At 37.2% G+C, this 21,743-nt stretch overlaps 6 protein-coding genes across 8 annotated transcripts; 2 read left to right on the top strand and 4 right to left on the bottom strand.

Moving 5' to 3' along the window:
• On the bottom strand, positions 795-3,589 carry LOC109713440 (riboflavin biosynthesis protein PYRD, chloroplastic). Of its 2 annotated transcripts, none has more exons than XM_020237521.1 (3): positions 3,193-3,589; positions 2,387-2,701; positions 795-1,543 (listed from the first exon to the last, which is right to left on the bottom strand). In XM_020237521.1, exons 1-3 carry the CDS (start codon positions 3,549-3,551, stop codon positions 949-951), a joined length of 1,269 nt encoding a protein of 422 aa, XP_020093110.1. In that variant the 5' UTR covers positions 3,552-3,589; the 3' UTR covers positions 795-948. The 2 variants fall into 2 exon arrangements, with proteins under 2 accessions (XP_020093110.1, XP_020093111.1); XM_020237522.1 differs by having other exon boundaries at positions 2,387-2,685; positions 3,193-3,537.
• Positions 5,712-9,288, top strand: LOC109712724 (serum response factor homolog B-like). Its single transcript, XM_020236467.1, has 3 exons — positions 5,712-5,868; positions 6,296-6,400; positions 7,492-9,288. Exons 1-3 carry the CDS (start codon positions 5,712-5,714, stop codon positions 8,793-8,795), a joined length of 1,566 nt encoding a protein of 521 aa, XP_020092056.1. The 3' UTR covers positions 8,796-9,288.
• Positions 9,919-10,572, bottom strand: LOC109712723 (agamous-like MADS-box protein AGL29). The gene has a single exon (XM_020236466.1). The coding sequence runs from the start codon at positions 10,570-10,572 to the stop codon at positions 9,919-9,921; it is 654 nt and encodes a 217-aa protein (XP_020092055.1).
• LOC109712476 (high mobility group nucleosome-binding domain-containing protein 5-like) lies at positions 14,867-16,754 on the top strand. 2 transcript variants are annotated; one of them, XM_020236056.1, is made up of 2 exons: positions 14,867-14,970; positions 15,441-16,754. In XM_020236056.1, exon 2 carries the CDS (start codon positions 15,488-15,490, stop codon positions 16,436-16,438), a length of 951 nt encoding a protein of 316 aa, XP_020091645.1. In that variant the 5' UTR covers positions 14,867-14,970; positions 15,441-15,487; the 3' UTR covers positions 16,439-16,754. The 2 variants fall into 2 exon arrangements, with proteins under 2 accessions (XP_020091645.1, XP_020091646.1); XM_020236057.1 differs by lacking the exon at positions 14,867-14,970 and adding an exon at positions 15,017-15,317.
• LOC109712309 (cytochrome c oxidase subunit 6a, mitochondrial-like) lies at positions 17,545-19,891 on the bottom strand. The gene is made up of 4 exons (XM_020235802.1): positions 19,709-19,891; positions 19,500-19,606; positions 19,362-19,404; positions 17,545-17,845 (listed from the first exon to the last, which is right to left on the bottom strand). The coding sequence occupies exons 1-4, from the start codon at positions 19,824-19,826 to the stop codon at positions 17,805-17,807; spliced, it is 309 nt and encodes a 102-aa protein (XP_020091391.1). The 5' UTR covers positions 19,827-19,891; the 3' UTR covers positions 17,545-17,804.
• On the bottom strand, positions 20,959-21,743 carry LOC109712360 (EPIDERMAL PATTERNING FACTOR-like protein 2). Its single transcript, XM_020235887.1, has 2 exons — positions 21,667-21,743; positions 20,959-21,312 (listed from the first exon to the last, which is right to left on the bottom strand). Exons 1-2 carry the CDS (start codon positions 21,737-21,739, stop codon positions 21,074-21,076), a joined length of 312 nt encoding a protein of 103 aa, XP_020091476.1. The 5' UTR covers positions 21,740-21,743; the 3' UTR covers positions 20,959-21,073.

Here is a 21,743-nt window from a genome sequence, read left to right as displayed (position 1 = left end):
GAAACAATTTAATTTATTTTTTTTTTCTCAGAGGGAGTTTTTCCAAATTACTATTTAAGTAGAGTTTCAAAAAACAATATATATATAGTTCATTAAAATCCATTAATAACATCTACTATCCAAAGCAAAAGAAAAGAGGTTGCACCGCATTTTGCTTTCCAAACGATAACGTAATGCTCAAGACAAAAAAAAAAAAAAAAAAAAAAAATTCTGAAATGACTAATAGGTGGACATTACTCTGATCATCCACAATAATAAACAAACATTATTCCACAATAAAATGGCCACAGGCCCACAGTTGGACTGCTTCAGCTCAGATCAAAAAAAGCCTCTAAGAAATCGCTCCTCAGATTTAATCACAAGACTGTGATTGGAGAAAATGTTAATTTTCTTCACCACTTTCGGCAGAAAAAGAAAAAGAATCCCTCAAGAAGAACAAAGAACAATTTCTATGCTACTGTTCATAAACACCCTCTTAATGTACAAAAACTCTGCTAGCAACCGATATCGGAAGTTCTTAGTCTAAGATAAACTAATTAAAGTGTAGACTCATTTCCGGATGCTCTGCCCTTGATCAAGAGGTAACCATCGCACTCATTCAGTCGCATAACTGTACGGATATTGAGGTCCAACTGATGATCGTTCCTGGAACTGTAAGTAATTTCAGAACATTAGGATTCTGCAGAAAATTCCTTCAGAGTCTATTCCATTAAGTTCCCTTCTTATATCAGTCTGCCATTTTCTATAGCTGTTCTACAAAAGGCACATTTGATTGATACGCAATCACCCCGAGATTTCAAAAACAATTGAACATATAAAAGTTGTAAAGGAACAAAACGATATTAACATTTTGAATACAAAGATAGATAAGTAGAACAACAGGAATTTGCATCGACATTTCAATTGAAAGACTAAGATATAATTGTACGAAAAACAAAAACAACAACATTACGATATGTATCCTTCAACCACAACACTCTCACTGTACACTCTAGATTGTAAATTGTTCAATCTCAACGACTTCTCTCCGAATGCCAAAAAGGAAGCCTCCTTACTTCCATTCCAAACAGGGCATACTTCCATGATAACCTTTTGTACCAAGTGTTCGTCATAAACATTATCTAAAAGCTTCTGCAAATTTCCATTATCCCCCCTCAAATCCAATAAAATGCTGCACAAACCCCGACTCCCACAAGCAGTAAGTACAGAACTTAGTGTCAAAGTTCCAAGGACAACCACTTCAATCTCCTCAACTTCTGACTCCACTGTTATGGGTTTGTCTGCAAATATTACTACTTTAGCTGCACCTTCTTTAGTGAGAAAGGGAAGGCGCAATGGAGAACCTAAACCAGATGCTATGATAATATGAAGAGGTTGATTTGCTCCAGCTTCATGTGAAGTTGGTAAGCTAGAGAGTTTGGCCAAGTTGCTGGACATTATTATTCCATCGTATTCATGCAATAATTTTGAGTAGTATCCACCCGATTCTTCTGCTCCTCTTCCAACTTGATTTAGAACCATCCCGTTGAACGAAAGAGTATACCTGTCAGTAGTGTACACTATATCAAGTTGAATGCCGAAGGGAAATACAAAATATCCAAAAGTAGTATCAGTTGAACAAAATAAACATAATACAAAGTATCAGCATGTTATATTAGACCATGCAGATTGTTTAACCTGCTATTTCTTATTGATTCTTTAAATAGAAAGCAAAGGCTGTAAAGCTCCCATCGTGCACCATTTTGTGCATACTGTGCATGTTAGATTCAACGAGTCATCAGCTGTCTTTTACATCCAATTAGTCATTTAAAGACCCAACCAGTTACCAACTTAAGAAACACTAGTATTTTGACTAGTTATATTTACATCTCCATAAGAGGTTCTGAGTTCAACATAAGTGGAGGCTTTCGGCATGCATTACGATGTTAGGTGGTTATGGTCTAATTATGTAGGCAGTCGACGACTTTACAGTATTTACTATGCTGCCGAAGGAATCTTGAAAATGCTATTACAATTTCTTCTTTATGTAATATCAGTTACACTTACATGACCACACTTTCTATCTTCTACACATTTCAGAAGATTCTCTGCTCTCTTTCATTTGTCTCTACTAACCATCCAAAATTACCTTAGTTTTCTCTAAAAATTTACACTGAAAAGCCGACTACTTATTAGCACTGTAAAAGAAAAGTGACGAAATGCATACTACAGAGTGACAAAAGAGAACAAATAGCAATTTAACTTAAGTATCAAGTTTTCAAAAATAAGTTTCTAGTTATGAAGCCTCGTTACCTATGAACGTCGGTGATAATTACTGAGACACTACTAATTCTTTGTCAAACAAACTAATCCACGATTCTTCTCATCAAAACTAATAAAATATTACCTTAAAGTAACAAATGGCCTCCCTGTAAGCATTCGATGAATATAGGCTTCATTAAGTTTGCGGCACAATTCTTCCTCTACTCCTACTTCAACTTCTATTCCAGCTTGTCTCAGCCTTTCAACTCCTTTCGATGCAACAATTGGATTCGGATCCAACATTCCCACAATGACTTTTCTTATTTTGGCACGGATAAGTGCCTCGGTGCACGGCGGGGTCCTCCCATAATGGTTGCAAGGTTCGAGGCTCACGAAAGCTGTTGCACCCTGAGCCAATACCCCGGCATCTTCTACCGCAAAAACCTGAATATATCGAACACTGCACTAATATTATTGAACTCCGTAGTATGAGTAATTTGAAAAGGAAAATAATAACATGGCGAAAAATTTACGAATATGGATCAAATCACAACAGATTTTACTTCAGAAACCACTTCAACTATCCAATTTTCAATGTTCTCTTTTTTTATTCACGAAGAATTAGGCTCTACCTTAAACCTTAAACCCAAAACCCATTATTTATTTTTTTATGTTTTATTTTGATGCCCAATCTTTCGATTACAAATCAAATAAACTAAAATTTTAGTTAGCAAAATCAAGATCTTTTAAAATATTACGTAATTATATTCAGATGACTCATAATTCAGGTAACTTCCATACATTTTAACTTTTATGTATCCGTCCGCACACTCCATTGCATAAAATGTATGTTAAGAAACAATTTTTTTTAAAAAAAATCACAAATTTTGCATCAACATAAATGCATTTGCCAACAAAAAAGGGAAAAAAAAAAGAATTTGGGTAAGTAACCTCAGCGTGAGGTTGCCCTGCTTTGGGATGGAACCCTTCCCCGACGATCTCGCCGTCTCGCACGATGACGCACCCGACCATCGGGTTCGGGCTCGTGCGCCCGAGCGCCTTCCGCGCCAACTCCACGCACCGCCGCATGTAGAAACCCTCGTCCTTCCCCTGGCATCGGATCGCAAATGGACGGCCGCGATTGCTCCGGATTGAGCGAGAGCAACGTGGGCTTGTGGAAAATGAGGAGAACGCGTAGGGTTTGAGACGTGAGGGGTCGGTGGAGAAGAGGGAGGAGATCGCCATGGATGGGAATAGTGGAGATCGAAAGATATGAGTAGGGTGTATAAGATATTCACAATGTAGGCCATTCGCGGCCCATATTAACTTGGGTTAAATTGGACCTAGATACGGCCTAATTTGATCTCAGGCTTATTTTGTTTAAAATTTGGGATAAATTTCACCTTCCATTCCTGTATTTTAGTATTTTCTTATTTTAATATTTTATAGTTTAAAATATATTATTTTAGTATATATGATTTTTTTTTTTTTATGAACGCCTTAGTTAAATTTTTGTTAAATTATATACAAAAAATTTTGAATACTCTCTCTATGATTTATCGAATATTCACTTTTAGTACTATATGGTTTTAACTTTATTGCCTATTTAGCGAAGAATTAAGAGAGAGTAATAAAAAAAAAATAATAAAATTACGTAATACTAAAGTAAGAAATCGTAAATCTGTAAGGTGTATTCAAAGTTTTTTCTAAAATTTATATATTATTACTTATTCAGCAAATAAATATTAAACAAATCGAACACATTACCCATCATCTCCAATCTCTCGAAAGGGTTTAAGCCCCCTCTCCTCCACCTCTCTCTCTCTCTCTCTCTCTCTCTCTCTCTCTCTTTCTCTCCTCATTCTCGCGCCTCTCCTTTACGATCCGAATAAGAAGAAGAGATGGTAATGAATCATCCCTTAATTATTCCCTCTGTTGTTATGCTTATTCCGCTTCTTTGCATTTGTTTATCCCAGGAACAAATTTTTGTGAATTGGAAATTTTACACGATTTAATGCGCTGAGAGATGAGGTATTTCATATTCTGAATTTAACCTGTAGTTGTTAGTTAGCTTGCGATGTGCACGGGTCAAAAATGTTCACTGCGTCGCCTGGAGTTTGAGTTTATCGATGGCCTAGGCTCTCTCTTATTTCTCATTATGATTTCAATTTAATTTTAGAGCAGGTGCAGGTTCCAACTTTGAATTTTTTGTAGGGCAATAGACGAGAGAAGTATAGTTACAATTGCTTTTGTTGTTAGTATTACTATCACCGACTATTTGCTAAATAATACGAAACAACAACTATTCTCTAAAAGTTGAAGCTTGTAGAGAATGGTGTTTAAATATTTTTATATTTAACACTTCACCTATGAGTTCGAGACTATTGGCAAGACCCATGACATGAACTTGAATTAAATATGAGAAAATTGATAATGCTAGCAGTGAGGCGTGACTCGAACTCAAGACCTCCTGCTTTGATATCGTGTTAAATAATACAGAACAACCGTTGTACTCTAAAAGCTTAAAGAATAGCAGTTGTTTCGTATTATTTAACACTATTTGGGTTCATTGTTTTTTATTTTGCAATAACATTCCTATATTAAGATAGGTAAGTTTTTGATGTTAAGCTTGTTTCCCTATCTAATACACATGCTTGGTTGGCCGTACCAGAATGTGCATTGTATCTTCGTCCCATCCAAGCAAGCTCTTGGGCGAGTTTGCGGTGTTACGAGACCTGTTGTAGCTTGCTCTGTGACTAGCAAGGGAACAATTAAAAACTCAAAAACAACAATTTAAGGTAGTTCTTAAACTAACTAGTATATCTTTCTACGTAGACTTTTTTGTTTTGTTTTGTTTTTTATCCTTTAACAATGTTACTGACCCAGTATTATAATTTACAGGATGCAATTGAGAAGTTGTTAATCTAAGGTTGTGCCTCACGAAAATGTAAATCAGATTTTCTGGTATGAATGAAGCGTCGTCTTTTCCACATTAGGTGTGGTATTCAATATTTCAATGAAAGGTGGTAATATCTTGGAAACTTACCTTGCTGTGGACTCCTAATTTAGATAGCGTATAATTACTATCAATACGAATTTGAATTAGAAAAAGATGGTCTTAATGTCACTGTTTGGAAGAAATTTTGGACAGCATACCACATTTAAGTACTATTGAGAGTAAGGTAATTTTTTGTTGAATGAAATTTTTTAGCATTTACTATGGGAACGTACTCTAAATTATCTTCCCATGCAGCTACATGCTAATGCTGATGGGTAACGTGTGTTGCTGCGTGCTCTGTTCTTATATCACAAAAGAAAATGCTTATCTTTTTTGTTTTGAAATTTCTTGTGATTGTGCATCTAGCTTCTATTCATTTAGAAGAAGGCCAATGAGTGATCATTTGAAATGACCTTTTGCAGTCTTTCTCTGTTTTTTTTTTTTTTTTTTTTTTCTTTGGACTACTGAAATTATGATCTTCTTCCATATCATTGTGCCGTCATGCCTGGACAATAGGAAAACTGTAGTGTCTCACTCTGAAGATGAAGGAACAGGTGAGGTCCTCATCTTAGGTGGAGATCCAGGACCACTAAGCAATTCTTCCACAGCAGATGATATTTATAAGAAGAGTAATAGAGTGGGTTTATTCTTTAATCTTAGAACTTGATGTGTAATTCATTGTTGTTGAAGGCTCAATCTATATGCTGCAGTAATGCGGAATATTGGAAAGTATTTCAGTTATCTCGAAGTTCATAAGCATTACTTTGTTTTTTGTTACCTTTCAAGTGAACGATTTTTCTTCAAGGTTCTTGATCCACCTATCTCTGCATGGCTCCTTTGAAGTCTACTAATTGTCTACTCATTAGATCAGAAATGAAAATACAGTCATCTATCAATAACTTAGATGTTACTGATACAGTCGTCTATCATTAGGTTTCTCTTGTTTACATTAGTGTACTTGGATCAGAGAGGATATTGCCTATGCATAGGGCCCTCTTTCTCGTATCGTGATCTTGGTCGAATTAATGCAGTAGAGAGTTATTTAAGTTAAAATAGAAAAACGATTCCCTTTCTGCTGTAGGGAAGAAAAGAAGTTATCACCACACTTTGTAGAGGCGAGATTTCTGTTGCAGGAACAGTCAAACCATGACTCGTCTTGCGGTAACCGTCAATATCCTTATCTAATATGTTGTTCTTGTATATAGTATGTACAAATATGGAAAACTGTTGTGTTGTCCGTACTTGAACTGTTTGAAGTTCGTTGATTATAAATACGATCTATATATATATATCTGAGGACAATTTATCTAAGCAAGATTACTAAACACAAGCTTTAGAAATAGTGTTTGTTATCCATAAAGAATTGGTCAAGAGAAGAATTTGCCGTATGTTGTGGGCAATTTTGAGTAACACGATTTCCATTTTTACTACATATTATCTTTTCTCATTTGCCATCCTCGAAGTTGTTCCATATTTGGAATCACGTAACAAGACGAAGACGTGTGTTTACTGTGACTTCATTACTATCATGTCAAGTGCCTTTCTATTACTTTTTAAATGGTAACTGAAGTCGTTGAATCTAATGCTAGCTATTGATTTACTCATAAAATCTGACTTTTCTTTCATATGCAGCTCTTCAACCATGACTTGTGTTTAAGGTCCTTCTCACTAGAAAAAGATATGACTGAGGATCAGAAATGCCTAAATTGGCGAGTCATTTATGTAGTAAATATAAACCATTGGGTTGGTTATACCCACTCCTTTACTTACAGAGTAACTGCTAGATATCTATATACATGAAGGATATGGTAGCAAAACATGACCGCGTTCATGTTTCCGTTAAATGACCGTTAATACCGTTATAGGAAACTCTTGATTCCCGCGTGGCTAAATATGCAAAGTCATTAAGGGATTCATCCAGATTTATGTACCAGATGACTCTCCATCAAAAACCATACATTCTGCTATCGATTGTCATCTTATATCGCCAGAGAATTCGTACATCGTTTGTTCATGACAGGTGTGTCAGCTGCAAAATAGTTAATAGTACATAGAAACTAATTAGTAGCAAAGGTCAAAGACAATTACATGCCAATTCATGCATTTAGTCACTTCATTGAATTCTTGTCCTCTATTTCCCCTATAAATCCAACACCATTGCCTCTTCTATTTCAAACCTACCACATTATCTTGTTCTCCTTTGTCTCTCGCCTTATTTTATAATCAGTTCTTAGTGTTCATCCTAATGGCAGAGAACAACAGGGTTAGTAGGGGTCGGCAGAGGGTGCAGTTAAAGAGAATAGAGAATGAGGATGCTCGTCAAGTGTGCTTCTCTAAGCGTCGTAATGGTGTTTTCTCAAAAGCTAGTGAACTCTCTACTCTCTGTGGTGCTGATGTTGCAGTCGTGGTCTTCTCACCTGCAGGTAGACCTTATTCTTTTGGTAGTCCAGCTGTGGATCCGGTCATTGACCGGTTCATGTCGACTGCTTCAGGTCAAGTCGGTTTGGATCCTAGTGATCCAGTTCCCTCCGACTTAATTCCTGCTAGTTCAGGCCCCTCTGGCTCGACTCCTGGTTTCGGTCCTTCCAACTTGGCCATCAGCATGACTAGCTCATTTCCTGATGGTTCAGGTCCTTCTGGCTCGGCTCCTGGTTGTTTGGATCCCTTGGGCTCGGAACCTGGTGGTTCAGGTCCCTCTGGTTCGACAACCAACCAGGATGCCTATCAGAGGGGAGTTATTAACCGTTTGAACCAGGAGTACATGGAGCTAGCAAGGCAACTTGAGGCTGGTAAGGCACAAAAGGCTGCGATTGATGAGAGGATCAGGGTAGCGATGGAGTCGAGCCAAGAGTGCCAATGGCTCAATAAAGTGGACCAACTCAATATAGACGAGCTGAGACGTCTCGCAGCGGCGCTTGGCCGGGTCAAGCTCATGGCGGAAGCAAGATCCAACGAGTTGGTCGGCGGTCAGGGATCATCATCATCAAATGTTGTTCGAGTTGACAACTATACAAGGCTGCCAACTGGTAGAACCACGACTAATAATCGTCGAGCAGGAGAGAGTTCTTCCTCTTCTAATACCACTCTCAGGGTCCCACCGATTCAAATGGTAAATCCATTTGGATCAAGTGGGTCTAACCCCCCATCAACTATCATCAACCCAAACCCCGTGGATCAATTTTATGCTAGCTCTAGTGGGTTCAACCGTAACACCTATGGTGGATTCAACCCTAACTTTGGCCCCTCGTTCGGGTTTGACCCTAACTTAGCTGGTGGCTTCAATCCTAGCTCGGGTGGCTTCCATCCTAACCCACCGGCTGGCTTCAATCCTAGCTCGGGTGGCTTCCATCCTAACCTACTGGGTGGCTTCAACCCTAGCTCGGGTGGCTTCAACCCTAACCCAACAGGTGGGTCCGATCCTAATTTAGTTGGCAGGTTCAGCTCTAACACGGGCGGTGGTTTCGGTCCTAGTTCCGCTGGCTTCAACCCAGAATCGGATGGTGGGTTCAACCCTAGCTCAAGCGGCTTCAACAGAAATCCTAACACCTCCACATGAAAATGTTGGCAGGTTTAAATTGCGGGCTCGAGTATTCTACTATCATAAGACTCTCAGTCGGTATTGTGTTTGCAAACCAAGTGATCTTTCTCTGATAGATGCTTGGCTTTATTTCTTTAGGCACCTAAGTTATGCGTCAAGAAAGTTTGGTGTTTTTATTATCATGGATTGTCGAAAATAATGTGGTCGTTTTCCTCCTAGCTAAAAGAGTCCAGTCTAGTATTCTGTCTTGTTATTCTTGTGTGTGTTTTGCTTCCTTCTATGTTGTTGTTGAAAAGAGTGTTTTAGTTTTACTTTTAAGAAAAATGGTACCAGTTTAGCATTGTTATCTTTTTAATCTTCTTCTGTGCAAGTTGTTCCTCTATGTTGGGTCTCTCTCTATAATTGTTATAATGCTTCCTTTTGAGGGAAAGAAATGACATTGTAATGAATGGTTTACTATTGAGATGGAATATCTTGACGGGTGAATTATATTATAATCTTGTGCTTACGTCCGTTTTATGTTACTGTCCGGTAAAGTTTCGTTTAGATAAAACTTTATGATTTGCCTCAGATTATCCAAGCATTTCTTTCCACTTATTGACCTTTTTGTGCATTTCTTCTTATTATAGATTGAGGTAAAAGTAGTGTGATTATGGATGGAATTCATAGAGTTTGTGAATGTGAGTTGAGTTACTAAAGTTGATTAGTTTAATCCATGAACGCCATATACCTGCATGTGATAAACTTAGCAATTGTGAATATTTTTCTATAACTGCAGGTGGTGTTTTGCATTTTTATGAAGATTTCGACATTAAAGAAATTGGCAAAGTGGGACTTTCCTATTGGCCATAATTTTCAATTATCTTCTCTCTTACCTGCACCACCTTTTTATTTCCTTTTGGATTCTGTTGTTCTTCGGGATGTTGCTGTGATTGTGGTACAATTAGAGATACATCCCGCGAGACTCGCAAGTATCTTAATTTCGGTTTACTTTAGTTAGGAATAACGCCAAAAAATGGGTGATGTAGATGTAACATTTTCAACAAACTATGTTAAAGATTACTTTTCCCAAAAAGGAAGAAAAACAAGCACCTGGAAAACAAATGAGACGAGTAAAGTTTGTTGAAGATCGATGGTTCGATCAGAAGCCGGCTGAGCCAAAGCCCTCACCGGACGAGTCGTCTGGATACAAAGTGATCGGTTCAAATGGATTCGCCATGTTTTTGGGGGTAACGGTCAATGCAGTTCTCGAAGATCCTGTCGTGGAAGACGAAGGCCCTCCGCCTCGGAGTAGCTCATTCATCCGCTTGTCGGCTTGCGACTTGAGCTGCCCCAGCGACTCTTTGAGCCGCCGAAGCTCTTCCAGGCCAAGCCTTTCCACATTCTCTAGCCACTTACACTCGCCGGCTTGGGCAGCCACTCTCAATCTCTCCTGCAGCACGGCCTGTTGCGCCGCACTGGCCTCGAGCTTCTTACTGAGCTCCATCAGTTCCTGGTTCAACTTCTGCACCTCATTCGTCGGCCCACTTCTCGTGCCCGCAGAGGATGGTGGGGAACCAGACATGTACCGGTACACCACCTGGTCCACCGAGGGACTACCGAAGGAGTAGCACTTCCCCACGGGGGAGAACACCAACACCGCAATGTCCGGCCCGCACAGCGTTGCAAGATCGCAGGCCTTGGTGAAGAGGCCCGTCCGGCGCTTGGTGAAAGATGCGTACCGCGCATTCTCGTTCTCGATCTTCTTCAATTCGATTCTTTGCTTTCCCTTCGAGGCCTTGCCTTTGCTCAACATTTCGTTTGCGGTGAGCATGAGAATGGGAAGAGCGCAAAACCGAAGATCATATATATAGTTTGATCGAGGGATTAGTCATTTCAATTCGCGTAATCTTAAGATGACTAGCTTCTTTTAATGTTTGCGAAAATGGTTAAAAAATGATGCTGAAAATCCTCATGTCATGAATGCAGAAGATCCCAGTTTGCTGTCAACTAGGTTGCGTTAGCCGCAGGGAGACAAATATCCGTCGAACGGCACGAAAATCGAGGATAAATGATCACCCGCCTAATCGGTCGCCACGGTAACGTATCGATACAATGTAGCTAAATACTGAACTTAATACTTGCTTACAAATGTGACAAAAATGTTCTTAGTTGTCCACATTGATCAGATGCATAATGAGCCATTCCAGGTAAACTTGATTCGAAGCACCCTTTCACCTTTTATTTATTTATTTATTTATAAAAATAAACATAAGCGCAAGTTACAGTAAATAGTTTCGAAGAAGCATCCTTTCGCGGCTCATTATGCAATCCACGTAACTCTATGATTAGCATTTTGGTATATTTTTAGGAATAATTGTCTACATACCCCTAGTATATTTGCAAATATCCGATTTATTCTTATATTTTTTTTCTTTCTAAAATATCCCTCATATGTTCTACCGTTATTGTAAAATACCCCCGCAGTTATCTCCTGTTAAGTTAACCTGTGTTAAACGTGAGTTAAATATCTACCACGGTTAAAAAAAATTAAAATATCAATTTTGCCCTTAACTTAAGGACAAATAAGAAAAATTGGTGACGATAGAGGAGTATATTGGAAAAGACCAAAAGTCAAAATATTTTTTATATCCCTGACTTTAAGGACAAATAAGAAAGAAAGTGATGGTAGAAGGGTATATTTGAAAGAGCAAAATAGTAATTTTATAGAGATAACAGAGTTACTTAACAGATTTTAACTCTAAAGGTATATTAGAAATAGATTGGAACGTATGAGGGGTATTTTCAATATTAGCCTTCTAAGAGGAATAAATCGAAAAGTCGAAAATTTTTCAGGAATAAATAAGCAATTGCCCCTATATTTTTATTAGGGAAAACTTCAAAAACCCCCCTTGTGGTTTCAATTTTTTTCACTTTAATACCCTGTGGTTTAAAATGTATCAAGTTAGTACCCCGTGGTTTCTCACTTTATCACTTAAGTACCCTGTGGTTTAAAGTGTATCAAGTTAGTACCCTGTGGTTTTGCACTTTATCACTTTAGTACCCTGTGGTTTTAATTTTGTATCAAGTTAGTACCCTATAGTTTTTTAAATCACAAGGTACTAAAGTGATAAAGTGTGAAACCACAGGGTACTAAAGTGATAAAGTGCAAAACCACAGGGTACTAGCTTGATACATTTTAAACCACAGGGTACTAAAATGAAAAAGTATGAAACCACAGGGGGGTTTTTAAAGTTTTCCCTTTTTATTATTCCAAATGGGTTATTTCTCCCTACTTAGAATATTATTTGACTCCCAATAATTATGGGTGTTTTAATGTTCAAATAAAATGCTAAGTTCCAAGTGTAGCTCTATAGGGAATGACGTTTCCCTAATTCCGTATTTGCTTTTCTCTAGAGAAGTAACATTCGCTTTGGAGAGAGAGAATCCATATATAGTCTCTAAACTTAAGAGAATATACATTGATTTCGTAATTGATAGATAGGTTACATAAGCACTCTTATTTTATTTTTTTTAGATACACGTTACCCGTTTTATTTATTAAAATAATGAATTCTGCCATATAAAGTTGAGACAACGGGGTCTCAAATGAGTTAAGTAGCTATAGAAGTGAAAAAAAAAAATGTCACTTTAGGCTATAAAGCTCAGTCCATTTTCTTATTATTTTCTCAAATGAGTTGAGTATCGATTTTTTTTTTTTTTTGAGGAAAAGGTAGCATGCTACCCGCTTCATTCAAAGTATTGAAAAATTAATTTCTAAAAATTACCTGTTTCTTTCTCACTTAATCATCCACCAACAAATCGGCACACTAGCCAGATTTTTCTCAGTTGCTCCTTGAGTGTTGTTTTCCAGCATAAGCTCCCAAACTCCACTGACCTCCTCAACAGACCTCAAGATAAATTCTTTTTTTAAGATATAAAACATGAAATATCCGCCAAGAACATGTCCCACGAGCAGATGATCGCTGGTCCCAAATTCATCGCCGTAAAAAATATACTGTTAGTTTTCGGATCAACTTCTTTTAAACAGGTTGTCTATTGTAGGTAGGCGCTTCTTCAGAGCTAACTAGATAAAAAGTTTAACTTTAGACGATATTTTAATTACCCAAATTTTTTGTAGAAGGACGGCCTGTGTGCCTCCATCACTCATCGATTAATACGCTGATTTAACAGCGAAACACAATCTCGCATTCCATCTCCACTGTATTTCATCAGGTTTTTTTCTAGTTATTATATAGTTAATTAGCTGGCCAAGCACTTAAGTAGATTAATGTATTCACTCCGTAAACCTATAGTATTCATATTTTTAACATTGGGGTTCCATCACTGGGAACAGTAGCGTCGGTTGGTTTAGGCCTAAATTGATATGGCAATAGATAAACGCATCCATTTTTGTATTTTAAAATATTTCATAACCTAAAAGTACTTAATTTTAAGTATTTCTCTCATAATGCTATAAAACTATAGTGACAAAAATTAAAATCATTTTTAAATTTGAAGATTTTTTTTTTGAAGAAAGAAAGATAGTAACCTACTAGTTTTATTAAATTGAATTTCAAATTTGAAATCTCAAATACGAATTATCAAATTTATAGCCAGCTGTGCTAGATACAATTAATTATTTTTTTGACTGTTTCAAAATATGATAATAAATGCTTTTTCGCACTGCAATTCCATACTAGATCTTACTCTGAAAAATAATTATTTTTACTACTCGGAAAGATAAAAACAGAAAAAGAATGGGATTAGAGAAATAAGTATTATTTATTTAGGTTTCACTTCTTTTTTTTTTTTTTTTTTTTACGGTTCTAAATCCACTACACAGAGTCCAAAGTCTTCGGGAGTGTGCATAGATAGTGCTCGTGGACCGACAAGACTAAGGAGTGCATCAACACCAAACCGCGTCACATAGTTTTTTTTTTTTTTTTTTTTTTTTTTTTTCTTTTTGTGAGAGTGTTGTTCATGTTAATAATTTATAACATTTTAATAATATTTTATAGGAATTTTATAATTAAAATGATGGATTTATAGTTAATTAATGGGAAAACTTTACAAGTCTCCTGTGGTTTCGTACTTTCTCACTTTAGTATTCTGTGGTTTAAAGTGTATCAATTTACCCTCATGTGATTTTATTTTTATCTTTTTGACAGTTTTTTTCTTAATATTTCGTTAAATTATATACAAAAAAACTTCAGATACCTATCTAGATTTATCGAATATTTACTTTAGTATCCTTTAATTTTAACTTTGTCACTATTTTAAGAAAAAAATAATAACATTGATATTAAAAAGAGAAAAATAAAATCACAGGGGAGCAAATTGATATATTTTAAACCACATGATACTAAAGTAAAAAATACGAAACCACGTGGGGGATTTTTGAAGTTTTTTCTTAATTAATTATACTATTTGAAATAAAAGATGATTAGGTATTTGATTTTATTTTAACGGATTATTCATAATTTCTGCCTAAGTATGTAATTGATGAAGTCCTTCTAACTGGTAATATTGTAAGAGTACTATTCTTTATAATGGAGTCATAAGTTTACTAACATTTTTTTATAATTTCTTAACTTGCGTAATAACAATTTTAATATTTAAAAAAATATAAAAGTTATAGAGAATATAAATATATTAAAACTCCTATTGCTCGAGAAGCGAAGAATTTTAAGCAAATGTGAATCAATTAAGAAATAAACTTAGCTGGAAATGTGAATCAATTAGAATTCGAATTTGAGACCTTCGGTATCAACTATTAAGTCTTTTACCGTTTACGCTAGGAACCGCCAGTATGTTAAAAATTATTGTTATTGAAAAAAAAAAAAAATTGTGCACTAGTAAAGCTAAACAGACATTTAACTATTAAATTATTTTTTAGAAAATAAAAAGAGCGTCAAAAAATTAAGCAACTTTACCATAAATTCAGCGATTTTTGTTGTGGTACTATATCACTTAATTAGTAACCGATTAAACAGCCTCTCGCTCTTTTTCATTCTTAATTACAACTCATAAATAAATCTCTCTTCATATAACATTATATAACTCCGCTCCCTCTCTCTCTCTCTCTCTCTCTCTCTCTCTCTCATATGTTAAGTACCATCCCACAAGAAGTAGTTGGAGAGTGCTCTTTCACCCTCCCTCTTTGAGTCCTCTCCATTTCCTATCTCTCTCTTCTACTAAAACACTTCTTCAGGTATACCTCTCTCTCTCTCTCTCTCTCTCTCTCTCTCTCTCTCTCTTTCTCTGGATTTTTTTCCTCTCTTTTTCTTTTCTTTTTCCTTTTCTTTTAAGCTACCTTTTCATAGATTTTGCCATGTGGGTTCTCACCTGTACTTAATGATCTGTTTGTTCAATTAAGTGTTAATGCTTCAGTTTTTGAGTACTTCTTTTGTGGGTTTTTAATCGGTTTCAAAAGTGTTTTTTGCTACCGTTCTCTTTTCTTATCTTTTCTTTTTTCCCTGTTTCAAGTTGAATCTTTCATTTTAGTAGCTTATTCAGCTATATATGTGGCCTCCTTATTATTGCAAATTGTCCTAATAGGTAAAGATACTCTCTTTGTTTTTGCAATTTGTTTACGGTGGTGAAAAAAAAGAAGCTTTTTGGCATTTGTTGAAAATAAAAAAGTACTAAAATTGGAAAAATCAACTCTAATTTTGGTTACAGGAGAAAGATTTTTGATTTGGAGATAGGAAATTATTGTACACTCAACCATGTTGAAGCAATCACCTAGCAGGATCCAAAGGACCAAGATGCTCAAGGTGAAGCATGTTCTTCAAGTGTTCCTACTATCCGCGGTTTGCGCATGGCTTGTTTTCCAATTGAACCACTCTTACTACAAGAAACAAGAGTTCGGCACGAACAATGGAGAGATCTCGAATGAGGAGTTGGCAAAATTGGGCAGGAAGGGCCTCTTATTCGACGAAAAATTCGGTAGTTTAGATGAGGCTGTCGACGAGAACGAGGAGGAACTTGAGCTCGAATATGAATTCCGTGATGGAGAGACGAGGGAAGAAGAAGACGACGAGCAGGAGATGGAGAGAGGAGATGAGGGGGACGAACAAGAGGAGGATAAAGATAGTCGAGACCGCAAAGAGGATCCTCATTTGGAGCACAAAGATACCCGCGGTAAAGAAGTTGAAGACGGCGGCGACGAGGAAGATGAGAAGCAGCTAACTATATTGGCGAAGTATGACGAGCGCGATGGAAATAATGATCCAAATGTTAAGGCTGAAGAGATTCCGATTGCGAATCAAACTGTCGAGGGCTCTGCTCGTGATAAGGAAGAATTAGCTGTCGGTGTGAACAATACCAAGGGATCGGTTCATGGCAATGAACAAGTGCCTGTTAACTCTATAGTAGCTGATACTACAGCCAAAATTTTTGCTAAACAAAATTATAGTGGTAGTTTTGAGTCGACGCAGGAAAATGCAACTTCCATCAAGAGTGGAGTTCATGATGAATTGGAGAGTCCCAGCTTGGACAAGCCAAATGAGAAATCGAACACAACTCTTTCGCAAGATGGTTCAGAAAATCAGTCCGCTTTAGCTACAAACAACAACGGAGATGCAACCCCTACGGTCGAAGATGATCGCACGGATCGGCCGACGTTACCTGCCGTCGAAAATGAAGTGAAGAATGTCAAAGACAAATCCGCAGAATGACGGTTTACATTCACGGGGTCGTTGCGAGGTTTCTAACTCACTGATGTTAAAGGATAGGTTTTCATATCTTGTTTCTCTATGTTCTGGTCACGTTGGCATACTTTTGAGTGAATGTAATACTTCTGCTACTAGAGGGTTATACTACACACATACTCCCTGCTATCCCATAGTTTTGAAGATTAAGAAATGTAAGATGCAAATAAAGAGCATCTTTAAGGTCCAAATAGGTCGTGTTAACAAAGAAAATGCTGAGACCACGACCTTTTTACTGTTAGTGCAATTAATAACAGCTTATTACATGCAGATTTTATTCTAAGCTACTTTGCTGACAAATTTGGTCTCTGCCGAATCTTAGGAGGATATATGTGTGTGAAAATTTCAGCATTCTCTTTTCTTTGTTGGTGAAATTTTTCTCTAGATTTTACAAGGCATTTTTCTGCTGCTCTTGCTGAGACCTGTATTATGGCTTAACTTGTTTGCACCTGCTATAGAAATTAGAAAACTTACTCATAATTCAGCATTACATTGCTAGAAATATTTGACATTACATTGCTCGTCAACTTCGTTACATTTGCTACAAAAGTGCTCAAATTGATCAACTTAATTAGGGGGAAAAGTTCAAATATTGAGATCAGAGTATGAAAAAGAAGCACAGCAAAAGGGTAGAATGCGATATTGCCATTGCAAAGTTGACGAAACCCATTGACAACATCCGAGTTTCAGAATCAAAAAAATATAAGTATATAGAATTCATAGTTGACTAATACTAGTGGTTGGTTGGTCATGTATGGTACGCTCGCACTAAACGCAATTGCTTTTGACTCGATCCTAATTGTGGGTTCGGTTGCCTATAAAAAAGTTCCAGGTCTGAAGAGTACCAACAGGTTATAAATTTCGAGAGTTTGTTTTACTTCGCTTTTTATCTTGGAGTGATTTTAATTTTAACCGTCAGATTCAGACAACTTATGATATTAACAGAGCCCCACTGAATTTGTTATGAATTTGTTACTGACAAATTAAGTGTCGAAGAATCTGAACAGATTCAATACATCTGCTACGTATGCCATTAACACACAACCTTGCATGAAAGATATAACTACTCACTATAAATGAAAATCAAATGCACTAATCAGAATATTATTCTACCACAAAAGCATAATGTTTTCCACTAGAAATCAAAGCATAAATCATCTTACAACGATTTGCTGCCAGAAAATAGACATAAGGACAACAGGTGAACTCTCAAACTAATTTTTCAACACCAGAGTTCAAGAATTTTTATTTGGTTTGGCCGCAGGCATGCCAAATTTCACTTGATCGACTAGAGAAAATAGTCAGACATAGAGCAGAACGCCCGTAGAGTGTGCTAATGCTCGGCGTGCTTCACCTCGAAAAGGCCATCAGGTCCTGCAAAATGTAGAAACCGGGTGCCGAAGAGGAGTTAGACGAATATAAATACTAGAGAATCAGAGTACGAATGATCACAAACTAAAAGTAAACTGTAGCAGACCTCTAGTCCAACCAGCTATTGCAAAAAGGAACTTACGAAACAACAAAAACAATAATTAGAATCTCGCCCATTAATAATTCAACAGGTAAACTGTGTGCAAAATGTAACGAGATCTTATCTTGCTGAATACCGTATATCACATTTCAAATACAATGCCAACAGAGAGAACTTCTTGTCAAAAGCTCCTCGGCTTGAGAAGATGCAATGCCTATTAAGTTTGCTTGTCCATTCAGAGATTGGAGGTAAATATATGATAATTTTAAGCATATGTTGCTTTACTGTCACAAGCACTTTTGTCTTCCACAAATTCTTTGAGAGTTTTCAGAAACAGGAGATCTGAATGCACTCTGCCATGAGGTTGTTACCACAAATAAGGAATAGATGCATAAAACAAAACCTACATAGGAAAGACCATAGACAACATCTACACAGTGATACACAAAAACCAAAAATTTCAAGACTAAATAGCTGTATCAAAATGAATACTCATTAATCAGTTTCATAAGGACTTGTTAACATTCCTCATTAGGCTATACTGTTGTCCTCTTAATTCAACTCAAGAAGAATTCTTCTTGTAGATTTTTAGCAAGTGCTATAAGAGGAATAAGGAGTTGAATGCAGTAACATGTTACATTTAGTTCTAGTGTTTCCTATAGTGGTTAGTCATCCGTTCTGTTATGTGTTTATGAGCTTGTCTAGAGAGAAAGATGTGCAGCAACAATAACCAATCACTCATGTCAATTCCAGACTATTAACAGACAATAAAATCACACATATTTATTTGAAGAGAAAGCTTCCAGTGATCTATCATAAAAACAAAAATTTAAGAAATCATGCAACTAAATTAAGTGCCAAAGGTCACAGCTCTGAGATATCATTCAACATGCTAAACTGTAGGCCTTACTTGTCCCATATTAATATTGAATCAAACTGTCTACCGGTACTGCGAAGAACACATTGCCTTCACACATACCTCTGATAGACCATAATCAGTATCAAACGAATCTACTCCTATCAAGACAACTAAAAATTTCATGAACATATGGATGAATGATGCATCAATTTTTGCCATTTATCTTGACATGTCCATTGCCCAATATTTTACATTCGAAACAACTAAAGTCCTTCCATTATTTTCAATAACAGACGCCATAATCAAGTTTCGTACCGTTGTCGAGAGGTAATCAACTAAGCCCTCTTTCTCAAAAACAACAACTAAGCCCTCTTTCTCAAAAACAATCTATTCCCTAAATTTGATAATAATTACATCCGTACCCTAACCATCCCTTGGTAACCTTTCGGATCAACAATGTACGACCACATTTTTCAAATAGCGATTACCACACAGCCAAGTTATACAATCCCATTCCAAATTAACATGGACAAAATGACATAAGGGATCAGGGCACTCACCCCAGGGGAATTCCTTGTTCCTGATGTGCAGATACGGGTACGCCTGCAAAAAGATCTCATTTTTTTTACAAAATCACATTACAAAACAACCGAAATTAAAGCATCAAATCCAAAAAAAATCCACGAAATCAATCATACCGGGGGATCGGGATGATGAGGGTGGCCCTTGGACAAGTTGTAAATGGAGAGGATGGTGCAGGTCACGATCCCCGCGTACGCGATCTTCTCCCATTTCGCAGCCTCGTCTGTATGAAACCGATAAAAAGCGATCAATCCGAGTCCAAGCAATCACAAAACGCAAACCCTAGAATCCAAAAGGGGGGGGTGGGGGGAATAGGAGGACGAACAAGCGTCGTCGTGGCGAGCGGAGGAGGAGAAGGCCCTCTTGGTGGAGGGGGAGGAGGTCGTCTTCTTCGCCGCATCGATCAGCGATCGGAGACCGGATCTCGCCATGGGCGCCGCCATGTGAGCTTCGCTTCTTCTTCTCTAACCTTTCGACTCTTCGATTCAACGAACCCTTTTCTCAATATGCGGCTTAATCTAAAAAAAGGAGAGAGGAGCCGATGGAAAATATGGTGGACCTTGTCTACCACGTCTATGTGATTGGTCCACAACCTTTAACTTTTCATTTTAGTCCCCGAATTGTTTTGTAATTAGATTTTTCCTCTTTATGATTAATTGCATCATCGATCCAACCGTCATCTTTAATTTTACTTTCGTCCAGTTCTGTGTACGCCGACGCGACTGAGTCACTGATCGAGCCCACAACTCCAAAACGATAACGATACAATTATTTTGAAATTACATAATCAGCTATTTTCCCCCATGAATTTGCATATTCATGCACTAACTCACAAAAAATTTCACTTCAGTTAGAACATAGCAGGCCATATTGAAGCCACACCGTCTTTTCAGAAACTTCAAATGAAATTATAACAATCCATATTTTTTATCGTTCGCTCGCAAATTGCACTTTGTGAAAAATACGAGGATTAAATCTCGCAAGCATCGCACGCTTTAAGAACAATTTAAACTATTGTTAAATAGATACTGTAGATTTTATATAACATTTCCTACCAGAAATTCTACTATTATCATTTTTGAGACGCTTTGGAGTATATATAACAATGGTTAATTTTACTGGAGATATTCATGTACTGTAGATTTTATTATGCTCGAAACTCGATATGACGTTTCAGGGAGAAGGAGATAGCGTGTCTGATTGAATACAACTGATAAGCCCCTATCCTTCTTCTTGAATCGAAGATGAACCCATCTTTTCACATTCCATTTGCCACCCTGCTGCTACCCACGCAAAAATAAAAAAACAGAGAGAGATATGGATTTGAACTAGAAACATCTCACTTAGAATGTCATATTAAATAAAGAACAGTGCTTTTAATATCTCGTACTGACTACAATTACTTTGATTAGATTCAGAAAGATGGCTAAATAATGAAAAGATAAGTGTTCCAAAGATATGTAAAGATTTACATGTAATGCAGCTAAAATTCCATATGAAACTATTGCATAACACAAAGTTGATGAGCTTAAGCAAAACATGATGAATACACAATTATTACAGGAGAGAGAGAGAGAGAGAGAGAGAGAGAGAGAGAGAGAGAGAGAGAGAAGGAGAGAGAGAGAAGTGGTCTCATCATTCAAACAAAGCAGCATTAATTATACACAAATCTCATATAAGCAGAAACTCTTCATGGATTAAAGATAATGTCCCCACACTTGCATTTCCAGCCCAGGGGTTTGTAGTTGGATCCATCATCCTTAAAAGAGACAACTTTGTAGAAATCATCCTTACCATCTGCTCTCTTCTCTTGAGGAATCACCGGCATTTGCACCGCCTCGCAACGCCCGCACGACATGCATCTTCCCTCACATCTCGGCGGTCTCGATCCTATCAAAGCTCTCAAGCTCCCCGTTTTCTCTTCTCCACCTAATCCAAAACCAAATGCGTCATTACCGATTGGATCAGATAGTTTAAAATGAAAGGACGGTGTTGGAGCGAGCAGAGGGGTTTTGCAACTAAGAGGTGCTGGAGTAGTGAGAAAAATCTTGTCACATCAAATAGTCCTGTCAAGTCACATCTGAGAGGTCGGGATTGCACGGAGAACTTTCGTTCTATTCTACCATCTACCCGTTGTTACTTTTACAGCCCGTCGTATCTCTGAGTCGCTAAACTCTATTTCTATTCTATCTTATCCTATCTGATCTCGTGTTTCGAACAAGTGCCAAATAACGTTATTATGTAGGAGAAAGAGAGAGGAAATTAGTTTGGGAAGAAGCATACCTTGAAGTGAGTGTGCATCTTGGGTGGAGCTTAATAGTAGTACTAACAAGAGAAGGCTAAGGAGATGACTCATTTTG

Source organism: Ananas comosus, linkage group 7, assembly GCF_001540865.1.
Source record: "Ananas comosus cultivar F153 linkage group 7, ASM154086v1, whole genome shotgun sequence".
In the NCBI taxonomy this organism is placed as follows: domain Eukaryota; kingdom Viridiplantae; phylum Streptophyta; class Magnoliopsida; order Poales; family Bromeliaceae; genus Ananas; species Ananas comosus.
This window is presented reverse-complemented; position numbering and strand designations above follow the sequence as displayed.